The 13,328-nt window shown below is 38.4% G+C and overlaps 1 protein-coding gene across 2 annotated transcripts in view; it reads right to left on the reverse strand.

Annotated features, from left to right (window-relative positions):
- Positions 1-13,328, reverse strand: part of LOC141927238 (neuroserpin) — a 53,863-nt gene that overhangs the window by 16,858 nt on the left and 23,677 nt on the right. For both annotated transcript variants that reach the window (XM_074834320.1, XM_074834321.1), the window contains exons 2-5: positions 9,548-9,815; positions 7,591-7,821; positions 4,703-4,897; positions 3,652-3,856 (exon numbers count right to left, since the gene is read on the reverse strand). In XM_074834320.1, coding sequence (XP_074690421.1) covers positions 3,652-3,856; positions 4,703-4,897; positions 7,591-7,821; positions 9,548-9,797 — 881 coding nt within the window. In that variant the 5' untranslated portion in view covers positions 9,798-9,815. The remainder of the gene's footprint in view (positions 1-3,651; positions 3,857-4,702; positions 4,898-7,590; positions 7,822-9,547; positions 9,816-13,328) is intronic.

Raw genomic sequence — 13,328 nt, forward strand, 5'->3', positions numbered from 1 at the left:
TGATTTAATAGCCTGAAAACAAACAAGCAAGCAACAAAAAAACCCCACTAACAGCAAAACCAAAAAAACCCAGCTGCTCTGACCAGGTAAAGCAAAGCAGGTTATGGTTCTTTCTCTGGCAAGGTCCTTCTACCCATGGCTAAAAGCAGAGCTGCAAAAGTTGGCTGAGTATGTATTTCAGTGGGACAGTTTTATGTCTCTTCTGTGACTGTATCTCAAGAACAATCAGCACTGGCCTACTCCTCATGAAAAGGGGACTCAAACATGTTAAAAAAGGCAGGATGTCTGTTTTTTTTCTTTTTGTTTGGTGTTGTTTTGTTTGGATTTAGTTTCTTTTTTTGAGAGAAAACAACCTTCAGCTAAAAAACCCTTACCATTTCAACACCTTCTAAGTATTTTAAAGGTATTTTAAATGCACAAAAAAGAAAGAACATTATTATAGAGAGCTGGGCATACTGGAACAATCCTTAAGAAGAGATCTGCAGGCTGTAGCACTGTTATTAGGTACTAGCTCCTCCTATGCTCTTCAAATAATTTATGTTAGAGAGACAGCTTTGTAAATTAGATTCATGGTCTGTTTCACTCCTATGCAAAAAGTGGATTAAAATGTTGATCACTTTAGTCTGGGTTAAGCTGGAAACAATGATTTGAAAATGAAAATGAGAAAGTATAATTTAACTATTCTGTACAAATCTCTCCTTTGCTATTAAGAGGAATAATACACAATTTCATTTGCACACAGATAATGCAGACAGAAATTGGGAAGTTGTGATTAACTCTGCTTTGGCTAGTCATTCAGGTCCTATTACAAATGTGTAAATGTCCTGGTATCAGCTGGAATAAAGTTAATTTTCTTCCTAGTAGCTGGTATAGTGCTGTGTTTCAGATTTAGGATGAGAATAATGTTGATAACCCACTGATGTTTTAGTATAAACACTGCTTAGCAACAGTTAAGGATTTTTCAGCTTTTCATCCTGCCCTGCCAGCAGAGGCTGGGGATGCACAAGAGGCTGGGAGGGGACGCAGCCGGGACAGCTGACCCAAAGGGCTCTTCCACACCATACGATGTCATACCCAGTATAGAAACTGGGGGGAGCTGGCCGGGGGGCACCATGGCTTGGGGATTGGCCGGGCATCAGTCAGCGGGTGGTAAGCAACTGTATTGTGCATCACTTGTTTTGTATATTCTGTTATTATTTTCTCTTCCTTTTCTGTCCTATTAAACTGTCTTTATCTCAACCCATGAGTTTTACTTTTTTTTCCTCCGATTCTCTCCTCCGTCCCACCAGTGGGGGGGAGAGTGAGCAAGCGGCTGCATGGTGCTTTAATTGCTGGCTGGGGTTAAACCACAACAATAAGTTTTAAAAATGTTCACTTTATAATTGGATAGCATCTTTCAGGATATAAAAATTTAATTTTATTCCACTGCTGCTTTCAATTTCTCAGAGGACAGAGCCCGCAGGCCACATTTCATAACATGCCTTTCTGAGTCAGAGCATAAAATATTTATGAAGTGTTTATTTAGAGCATTGATAAAATCCTGTAGATCACCTCTGAATCCCTAATGGAAATCCAACACCTTGGGAGTATGCAATCAATCTTTGGAATTTTTGTAAGAAACTGCAGTATTACTATATGGAATTTCAGGCTCATGATAGTTATCTGTTATAGTCTGAAAATACTGAAGGTAATCAGCACCTGGTTGTACCTGTTTTACTTTTGTATAGCCTTAATTCACAAGTGTTTACCAAGTTCTTTGAGGTTCTTATCTAAGAGAGACAGGCACAGCAACTAGCCTGAGGACGGAATAAATAAGGACATTTCATGACCATACAAAACCTAGGTCTCAAACTCATGTCTGAGAACCTGGCTACAGAGAATCCTGGAGTCTCTGGTTTTGGTTAAGAGCATACAAACCCCAAAACTACCTCTATAAACTTAACTCAAGTCATAAACATAATGAATATGTTCTCAATGACATTCATGTATTTAACTTTAGATACCTAATTCTTAAATTTGGAAGCAAGTTTTCACAGATTCCCTGTATAATCAGTGGAGAGAGAGAGAGACTTCAGTTGTGGATCTCGCACTCTAGACTCTGAGAGAAGATGTCCAACTTCAGCACCTGACCCGCAGGCTGTGAAATGCTCCAGTTATAAAAGGAAGACTTAAGGGATGCAAGAATCCTCATATTTTACTTCTCATTAACATCTAGGTAAGCTTTGCCCAAGCCTGCAGGAGAGATAGTCTAGGAGAAATGCATCTTAGTGGACTGTTAATACTAAAGCTCCTGGGACCTGAAGTGCCAAGAGAAAAACAAACAAACAAAATCACAGGAATGGTGTACAGTAGGTTCAATTTGTTTAAAACCTGCAATGCAGCTCTTTGCTGCTCTCCCTGCTTCTTGAAAGGAAATACTACTTAAAGAAAGGAACTCTTACTATGGGACAGAGAGAAATAGCCCCCAAAAGCTTCTGTTCCCTCGCCACTCTGACTCCAAGTGTAATGGCTTTAAAGAGAAGTGGAATTCCATCTCGAGTTGGAATCAGGGCATGCTGACAGCACCAGTCCATCTCAATCTGATTTATCCTGGCTAGCCTTGTTTTATTGTGCTCAGCTGCAGTTAGCTTCTTGAAAGTCTTTTCTTTGGAAAGGAACCTGATAAACGGCAGGGATTCTTGCCCTCCTCTTTACATGTGAAATATAACAAACTCAAATCTCGAAGGCACCTGAAAACAAGGAACTATTTTAATGATTAAAAGGATTCACTACAGTTTATTTTTTCTGCTGCTGTATACCCACTGCACAGTGCCACAAAAGTAGAATAAGTGAGTGATCCACAACAAACTTCTGCCATGTTGTTATATAAACACTTCAATGAAATCAGTATGAATCACTTGAAGGACATCATCATCCAACTATACATTATTAGTGACATTTAGTAGTAAACAACTGTTACTAAGTCAAGTGTAGGGCAAGCATGAAAAATATTTGAAGGTAGATAAAACAGAATTCTAGGAAAGATAACCAAGTGGTATATGTGAGCAAATATGCCACTGAGCACACACAACTTATGTCTACAAATGAACAGAAGTTTCGTCCCTTCTAGTAGTAATGTCTTGTTATTCTATTGCTCCTCTAAGGAAAAAGAAACCAGCACTTATTACAACTAAGAAAAAAGACAGAAGACACAAATTGACTGGAATTACCTCTCGAAGCTCGACTCTTTGTATCTACACAGACACACACCATTAGAACTTTTTAAATTAGCAGCACATAGAAATTTAATTAGGACCTAAAGGAAACATTTAAGCCTTTGTTAATTCAGACTTGCAACATTTCTATGGCTCCTGTCTAAATGGAATTCATCCATAACGCGTTGTGCAATACTCTGAACATCATTCAGAGTGGATATATTCCTGATGACGAAGTTCTCCTTTCTGGAGCTTACATATGAAAGGGATGCAAATGCAGTGCTCATCTGCTGCTCAACCACTGCACACCCCCTGGGCTTTCCTGTCAGAGCAAACTTCACGTGGGTGCTACATAACTGCAGACTTGATCGAGAGGTTCAAGTTTTACCTACTCTGCTACTCGGATCAATTTAAATGCAGTCTTTCCCCTTCTGCTAACATGGGAGCATATTCTCACCTTGGTAAATACACTTCCACTTTTTGCTTCTTTACAGAATTAGCCCATTCATTAATCAATGAGGCTTTGACCAGTGGTTCCAATGTGATGAGTGGAACTTCCTGTCTGGAGAGAACGATCATCATACTGATCTCATCCCCCTCATATGGTATTTCCAGAACTTGATAGATACCGCCTGCTTCGTTGGAACCATCACTGAACTCTCCTACAAAAGAAAATCAACAACAAAAAAGCTATTAGAAGTATTTTCTATTTTCTTCTGTCTTCACTGGGGATAGGGGAAAACCAGAAGGCTAATACTAGGCAGTATTTACTAGATACTGGAACTAAAAATGATTTTGTTTATTCTATTCTGTATAACTGATATTAGTTTCTTCAGTACAGGATTTGAGGCTTACAACTGCTTTCTTAAAGAAAACTAGCTTACGTGATCACACAGTTTGTAGATAATCACACTTCTGAACCTATTACCTAACTCCCACTGGTTAGACAGAGAGAAGTCTAAAAGTTGTTAAGGCTGCCAAACCTTTCATGGAAATGAGCAAAGATTTTTTTATTCAGGAGAGATAATTTTTCAGTGATGAGACTGAGTGAAATACTGCCAATGCTAGACACTCTAGAACCCACTTGGAGTTCAAGCTCAAGTAGTTCTGCTGTTCAAAGAAGCCTATTTTACCTTTCTAAGGATATTACAACAGTAATGAGCAAACATTATTCATTTTAATATTTACCACAGCACAAAGAAAATATTTTAGTGACAATCAGGACTAGCTCGAAAGTTGTAAAGAGATTAGATATATGGATAAACATCCTGAAATCAACCATGTGGCAACAGACACGTAGGTAGAAAAGTAATCAAGGTCATTATAAACGTTGCTATCTAGTTATAACACACAAGCACACACATTACAAGAAGACATCAAAATCAGAGTCCCTTCAAACACCACATTTAAAACTCTAGGTGAAAGAGCAAACAAAAATGAGTATTGCTACCGCAAACCTAGTAAGGGAAGAGACTTACTGGCTTTAAATTGCTAATGATCCAACTCACCATAGTAAAACTCTCCCTGCTGGTACATCATTGGAATCTGGACCTCACTTTCATCATCTTTAGTGAAAGAAAAAGTTCTTGTGTTTTCAGGTCTGAACTGTGATTTCCAGTTGCCTTTGAAATAGATTGCGTTGATGAGAGCCAAATGGGTTAGAGCACCAAAATCTCTTGAAGACACAAAATCTTTGATCATATCTAAGAAGAAAACCGACTGTCAGTCTGCATGTCAAATTGAGCATTAAATCAAAACTTAAGACAGCTTGAAAAATGCAAGAAAATAAAAAGCTGTGCTAACATATAATTTCCAATTCAGATGTTTCATCAAATCTCAAATTAAACTGCCAGTGTTTTGTAAACCTAAATCACAGTGTAGGTACGTAAACCCTTCCATCAAGTACATGTTAGTCAATTGTTTCTTGATCACTATTTAAATATAACCCCCAATGAAACCGAGTGGAAAAGGGGTCACATAAGGAATGTTTACACTGGTGCTGTAACACAGCTCAGCACTATCGTCTTAAGGTCACAACTTCTACAAACTTTGGCTCCAATCCAAAGCAGCACTTAAATGGGTGCTTAATTTAAAGTGTGTAAGTATACCCATTGGAACTCCACCTGGGCCAATTTTGAAGGAAGCATTCAGTTTCAGTAATGTCCTACTGACTTCAAAGTAAGGATTAATCATAAAAAACCACATAAATTCACAGCATTTGTTCCACTGACATTAGCTCTTGAAAAGCAAAAGAGAAGAAAAACATCTAGCATCTGCTCTATTCATGGGAGGTATGTCAGCTGAGCATGGCAGCTGCTTTGCTCCTACTCCTAAATAAGTCATTTACATCAGAATACAGTCTGTTACCTGCTTTAGCTCATCTTAAATGGCTTGCTTTTCAGCAAAATAATTCTGAGTTGGTTAAATTTGGTGCACTGACCAGATTTGTCACTATTTTTGAAGAATTACAGTCTACTTCAGATAGCTTTCTCGCTCAGTTCTATTTTTAACCAACATTGCAATGCAAGGTGTTAAAATAAACACATTCCTCAGTCTAATTATTACTTCTTAATCCATGGTTTAAAATACAAATTAACTCTGCTTTCTGGAGCATATGACACTGACTAACTGGTGTGAAATTTGTGTATCATAGGGCAGTACTTCTTCTGGGTTGCTGTTTGTATTTCATTTTATCTAGAAGGTTCTTAGCAATGAGATGTGACCAATACTGCCATACTCGTTCTCCATGGTTGGAAAAAAAAAAAAAAGGAAAAATTAAGAAGGAATACACTTCCAGATTTTCTATTTCTATTTGGTACATCATATTCCCTTCTATTTTTCAGCCACATCTTGTTAAATACACTAATGTTAAGAATTTTTCTGGCCAGAGAAACCTTTGACAGTTGTTTTCTGCTCCGAGCCTCCCATCATGCTTAACGCTCTGGAATTGGAAACCTGCCTGTCTTGTACCCCTCTCCTAATGAGAAAATGAGCCTCTTCCGTCAGAGCTGGCAAGCAGGAGACGATGAGATCTAGTGGTCAGAGACTGGGCTGAGGGGCTGTTACTATCGCAACCTACTAAGAGACCCACAGCTGCCTTTGTTAGCTCTGCACAGCTCCTTCCAGGGCAACAGTTACGAGCCTGGTCAGCACACGTGGCAGGTGTTAAGCAGGAGAACTTGCTGTTCGTTCTGAAAGAAAGAGAATTTTACTTTTCCTTCAGACAGATACCACGTTTCTCTGAAAACACTCTGCAATCTGCTGCATCACTGCCATTCCCTCTATTTCTGTAGCTTGAGATAAAGCGCAGAATTTATTATGAATATAATAACTGCCATTTTCCCTTGGAAAAAACAGATCATTTCCAGAATATAATACATGTATTATATGAGGTGTTATTCCACTTTGGTGCCATACATTTCCATACAGCATTATGGATTGTTAAGTGCTCAGACTACATGGTGATGTGTTAATACCTTACACAGGATTCCGATACCTTCAGATTTACAATGGTATAACTGATGTTCGAGCGAGGCCCCTGTCAAGTTACTCTTAAAATATCAACCTTCAGAGTGTGCCAGATGAACTAGAATGAGATTATGCTTTGATCCCTACAACGGGGGACTAAGTTCACTCCCATGACTTGAGATTCTGCATGTATTCAGAAAGTGTCACATCTTTGGGATTCCACAAGCGAAGCAAGCACTACATCACACCGATCTGAATATGCATATTTACAACAGTAGTTTTCTGCTTACTCCCCTGCTGCAAATTTTTGTTGTGAAACTCTGTTGACAGTCTTCCTAAAATCAGCTACCCTCTCAACATGCTATCTAGTTTCCTCACACTGGAAAAGATTACATTACAGGGTCTGATTTTGTGGTTCAAAGCTATCTTTTGTATTCCTTGGTATTCTATTTCTCAGTACCTTGTAACTCTGAGTTCCTCAGAGAACCAGCGATACTCCACACATCCAAAGCATAAGTCAATAACCCCTTGGTAGACAACTTCTCTGCAGTTAACAATAGTACTTATCTATTTTAAAAAAAAGTTTCATACCAAAATCAGTATTAAAATACTACTAAAATGCCTACCACCAAAACATTCTCCTTTGATAAATGTTACAGATACTTTTAATATAGTAAAACAGGGAAAAAAAATATTCAGATACTACTATATGATTAGCAATGGCTAATATTACTTAAGACAGATCATTTCTGCAGAGGAAAAAACCATAATTTCAAAGAGTTGATACTAGAATTCTTTTCATGGAAGGCGATACTTTAATCTCAGACGGAACAGATAAAAACCAAGGCAACAATTCAACAACACTGTATAACTTTGGAAACACAAACACTTACTGCAGGAAGTATATAAAAGAATCATGTGGACTTACTATTTGTATGATTCTCCACCCACTTATTGATGTGGGTAGCTACAGCTGCACTTTGGCTGAAATCTATATTCTCTACTTCAGCTTTAAAGTATTTTTTCACCAACTGCAAAAACTTGTCACTGATATGAAATCCATTCTGCACATAGAGAGAGTTAGCAATATTCAGAACGTAATGGCTTTCTTCAGTAGTTGCCATATCAGAAAGGTCCTTCAAGAAGGTAAACTCTTCACCTGTGGGAAGAAAAACAACTTCAGTGTTTCAGAAAAGAAAGTTATTCTATGTTCTTCCCCTGCTGGAAATTCACAAAGACATTTTATGCAAAAAGAGAAAAAAATTTTTAATAAACTTGTTTCTAAACCTACACATACACCTTCATATTTGAAAGAACAATCTACAAGGCTGAACATATTATTTAGAACCTATTTTTTCCTACTATCTATAATTAGCATAATTAACGAGACATTTGGATCCCATCACAAAGCTATTGATGTTAATCTTTTCAACATCAAAAGAGTAATTAAAAAAAAAAATATTCTTACAAGTCACACTTGTATGTCTTGCCACCACAAATCCTTAACAGAATTTTCATTACATCCCAAAAGCCAGCTGTTTAAGGAAAAATGAACTTCAAGTTTTAAAGCTAAGGACTTCCCCACAGACTTCTCTCTGCAAAAAACAGGTCTAGAATTCCCCAGGATCCTGCATGGGGTAGTATAGAATCATTTGCTTGTGTAATGAGGAATCCTGAGTAGGATTAAAGTAGTCTGCTTTAAGATAGGAAGCTTGTACTGTTGCATCACCTACCTGAAGCTGAAATTTCTAATTTAAAAATAAAAAGCAACTGAAAAATTGAATGTAATGATATATTCCAAGCAGAAATCACTGGAGTACTTTCACTGACTACCACTCATATGCAAGAACAGTCAACGGCCCAGCTCAAATCAACTGTTTAAGTTCTTCAATTACAGCTAAGGGATAATTTATCAATGTTTTAGAGACAAACTGTAGAACTAAATACGTGCTGTAGTCTGTTAAGCACATCTTCAACACTGTATTCAGGAATTCCTTCCCAAGATCCTTTCACTGAAGACTTAAGTACGTTGTTCAAGTAAGAAATTTCATTCAGGTGTCAAACAAATTACTCTGATATCAAAATTCATAGAGATTGCCTCTTCAAAGTAATTTTTTGCCAGTCACTCATCCCCTCCATTCGCAGCCATGGTACAGCTGCTGAAGTCACTAGCAGGGTGTGCTTGCACTCCCCAGCACAGCACTACATCGGATGTTTGACTTCACTCATTCCACCCTACAAACGGGACAGTGTGGTAGAGCTGTTCTCTGCTAAAGAAATGAATCCTGTTCTCAGAAAGGCTGATGGGAACACATGGTGTATCGGGCTGAAACAGCCAAGATGCATGTATTTCCTAAATTAGCTTGTATATCTGTATGTGACATTAGGCAATGCAGACAGAACATTAACGCCATAGAATTAGGGTGAGGAACCTACAGGTTCTACCTGAAAGAACCAAGCAAGTTGTGTCAAAGAGACCATTTTCAGTTAAATTACTAAGATTTTCATACTTTCTTATAAGCAATATTGCTAAAACTACCACTTTCCTTTTCAGGTTTCATTATAATCCCTAAAAAGAATGTTCCTAAAAATCTTCTTATAACTCTAGAGGCAAAGGCAAGCTTATTTTGCAGACTGAAACCAAGATCTGCAGTTAGCTGCAATTGCTTAATATTCAGGTGCCCGAGCCAGGGTTGTGTGTTGGCATCCCTCAGTTCATGCAGAATTTGCCCAAGCATGCTTCACCCCACCAAACGGGGTGCCAAGGAGCCTAGTGATTAATAACCCAGGGACAGGACCGGGCCACTTCCATTGTTGCTCAGGCATTGCCATCTGTTTCTTTAAGACAAAAACCCCCATAGTAAAACATGACTAAACAGTCTTACCATTTTTTAAGCTGTCAAAACCCAAGGCATGTCGAATTTCTTTCAAAGTGGTTCCATGGGCTCCAAGCTCTACCATTCCCATGGCTATTGCGATGCTCAGAGGAGAGAAAAGAATATTCTCATCTTCCCTCGCAGCTCGCAGCTGATTGTAAACATTCACAGAAAGCTCAGCAATGGTTTCATCAGGAAAATTTGTCTTGAAGGCTTTGCTTTGCAAAACAAGCAAAGACAACAGTCCAAGGAAATACATGTCTTGAGATTCTAAGATCTGCAAGATAAATTTTAGAGAAAATAAGTTAACCTTGTTTAAGAAATAAAAGATTCAACTTGAGAGAAAAAAGAATAGTAAACTATTTAGTCTTAATTCTGTGTGGAAAAAAAAAAAGTCAGAGTTCAATGCACAACTCAGTTATTTGGAGGAGACACTAATACACATACTGTTCAAACTGCAGTAATGATCTATTTTCAAAAAAATAACCTACTTCATTATGTAACTACATGTTTTTGAAATCTTTCAGCCATAGATTAACAAAACACGGTTTCTACAGAAAAAGACCTCAAAGACATAGCAACACCTCTCCTACTTTTACTTTTTGATGTTGCTGTTGTCGTTGTTAAGCAATGCTGATCTGGAATTGGTCTGTATTTCTGTACTTTTTCACCAAGGAGACCCACAAATCCATTTCTTTCATCTGACCTTCCAGTAAGATGCAACTTATCTAAGTCACTCTAAGCCCCAAACTGGTAAAACTATTTCAAGCACTGTAAGAGAGCTTGCTGACACTGGTGACAAACGAAACTGACCATGATGTTGCTCAGTTGCAAAACACATGGCAGGCAGCCAAAACTTCTTTGAAAGAAAAATAAATCATGCTTTAGTTACCAAATGAAATCCCTTTTGTTAGTAAATAATGGTGAAGAGGTGGGTACTTATGCTAGCTAAGAGACACCACCTGCTCAGAGGGTAAAGTTACTGTACACAGCAGTGAGAAAGATCCAACAGGGGAAACGAGAGTAAAACTAAATAGAAAAAAGGGTTAGCACTAATGCTTTTGACTAATCCACCCTCCAAGCTTTGCTAAAATGCTTCAGTAAGCAACAGTTCTCACCCTGTCCCAGTTTAGCACATCACACAACTACTGGTATTAAAATTTTAGCTCCTGGAGCAGTGTATATCTGTCTCTATCCTCCCATTTTTTCCTTTAAACTTCATGCTACCTTGGCATCTGACCCACTGCTGCCAAGTGGCTTGGGTCAGGAATACAACAGAACCCCCATTTCAATTCCTTCTCTTTGCTGCTTGCAATCTCTCTTAACACATAACAAAGCAAAGATTCCTGAAGCAGCAGGTTAGACAGCACAAGACTAAAAGCTTTAGTCCAGAAGCGTTTACATGTTGTTGTGCCAGTCTTCAGGGCTTGTCAGCATGGGACAAATTTGTGTGAATGTGCTATTTATTCTGTTGCTCGACTGAAGTCAATTTGCATGCAGCCAGCCCAAGTGCTTCTGCCTTATGCTTCCCAGCTCTCCTGTGTCTGCAGTTACCATGGGTTTCTATATACCTGACACAGAGACCCTTAGTGAGCTTTATACAACATTTATATTATGCATTTCATCTTCAAAGGACTATGTAGCATTATCTAATTAACTCGCACAACACTGAATGATACATAATTTAAGCATTATTACTCACATTTTCTAGGGGTGGAAATATAAAAAGCAACAGGGTACACGTACGTGCCTTGGCAGCAACTGATGCAGTCACTAGTTAAGATCCTTCCTGTCCCCTAGACACGGATCAGCCTTTTGTTTATTTTTGCCCTGAGAAAATTAAATAGATGAACCAGTGCAGCAATCACACACACTTCAGGGGAAAAGGACAGGCTCTTAGTGTGACATGGTAGCTAAAGCCTTGCTTCTCCCCTGCCTCATGTCTCCTTTCTGATGATTGTTTCCATATATGTAAGAAATATGCCTCATTTCTCAATTTCTAATAAGTCCTCCTCTATGCTGGCATCCCCTCATCTCTCTGGCCTACCTGATCAATCTTTCTCCAGTTCTTAGCAAGATATCAAAAACCTCCACCAAAGACTCTCATTCTATTTAAGAATGGCACAGAATAAGCCATATAAGCCTAAAGCACCAGCTTCATATTGTGCTTATTACTTGATGACTACATATTTCAGTACACTTATAAAACCATCCAGCACTTCACTGCTGCCCAATGGAAAACCCTCCAGTCTGAGCCATGACCATTGCTATTTATTTCATAAAGACTGAGACAGTTTTTTTATGGTCCAAAACATTATCAACATACCACACAATTTCCCCAATAACTGCTTTTCTTAATAGTAATTTTTTTTAACCTGCCCATTTGTTTTTAAATTTAAATTAATAATTTATTAAGTATTGACTTAAGGATATTAAGGTTTCTGTTATAGAAAACAACTGGGATTCTCTGTTTTCCTTGTCATCATGGGCATTCTAAATTTTTTTATTTTAAAAAAACAGAGCACTCCTCTCCCCCAGTGATACATAATATCAGACTTCATTCAGCACATCCCTGGGCTAGACTGAGCCCAGGTATTAGTCTCTCATCCTAAAAGCTGTACAAGGCAAGAAAGGCTTATAAACACGTCACGCAGGAGGTCTATGGCGCTGTCAAAAACGGTACTCAAAAAATAAGCAGAAGCTCATCTTTCTTTTGTTGGGGATGAACCCAAAGCATCATCGTGGCTTTTAAACTGACCTGCAAATCTGGGAAATGTCACATCCTAATCTAAGCAAATGAGTTGCATTGTTCAATGCAGATGCAATTATGCAGGTAGCTCAGCTTCTCCCCCCCTGTATTGAGAACTGTTTGAGCTCACTTTGAGACCTGACAACATTATAACAAGACATAAGATAATCTTCAGTTTCAAAAAAAGGAAATTTCTCCAGCCTTTTAGTTGCCGAGGCAGCTATTCAGCAGTCCATCACTGATCTTTGTCATACGTGCTATTGCCAGACAGGCTTAAATAATTTCAGGGGGAAAGGAAGAGGGAAATTTATACATCTTAACAAAGTGCTTCACATGCAGGTTAGACTATTTGAATGCTATTGAAATAACTGGTATCAGACAATGCCAAAAAACCAAATTATATACAAATCAAAGTCATTGTTCTTCCTGACCACTCTGGAAGAGCTCCTCATAATCAAGTTATAATATTTTTAATTATTTAGTTGGACAGAAAATAGAGTAAGTACATAGATGGGAACAAAGAAAATTTATACTGAAATGCTCTTACAAAACAAAGCACCAAACAAACTCAGTTTTCAAATACATGCTTAAACCCCACTGATGGCAATGTGAGAGGTTAAGCTGTGCAGAATTAAAGTTCCCAGTAGATGTGAATTAGACAAACAATTTAGATTTCCGCCTTGCCTCTTCCACATCACTTTTAGTCTAGAGAGGTTTTCTAATAGAGTTCACAGTGAAGTTCCCAAACACACATCCAGGGGAAAGGGAGAGAGCCAGGGAGGCAGGAATGAGCACCCAGGAACGGGCAGAGCATGCGACCAGCTCTTTTTCTAGCAGTGCTCTCAAGTTATTTGCAAAACTGTTGCTCTCACAATGTATGAATAAAAGTGCAATGCAAGGGAAGATGTTTTAAAGCAACCTGAAGATCTGTGGGTGATGGGCAGTGGGGGGAAGGCTGTAAAACAGAACAGACATCTAATCAATCCTTATCCATCTAATCCGAGATGTCTGTGGTGAACACTTCAGTCCAATTCTTCTTGC

Source organism: Strix aluco, chromosome 9 (genome assembly GCF_031877795.1).
Source record: "Strix aluco isolate bStrAlu1 chromosome 9, bStrAlu1.hap1, whole genome shotgun sequence".
Taxonomy (NCBI): domain Eukaryota; kingdom Metazoa; phylum Chordata; class Aves; order Strigiformes; family Strigidae; genus Strix; species Strix aluco.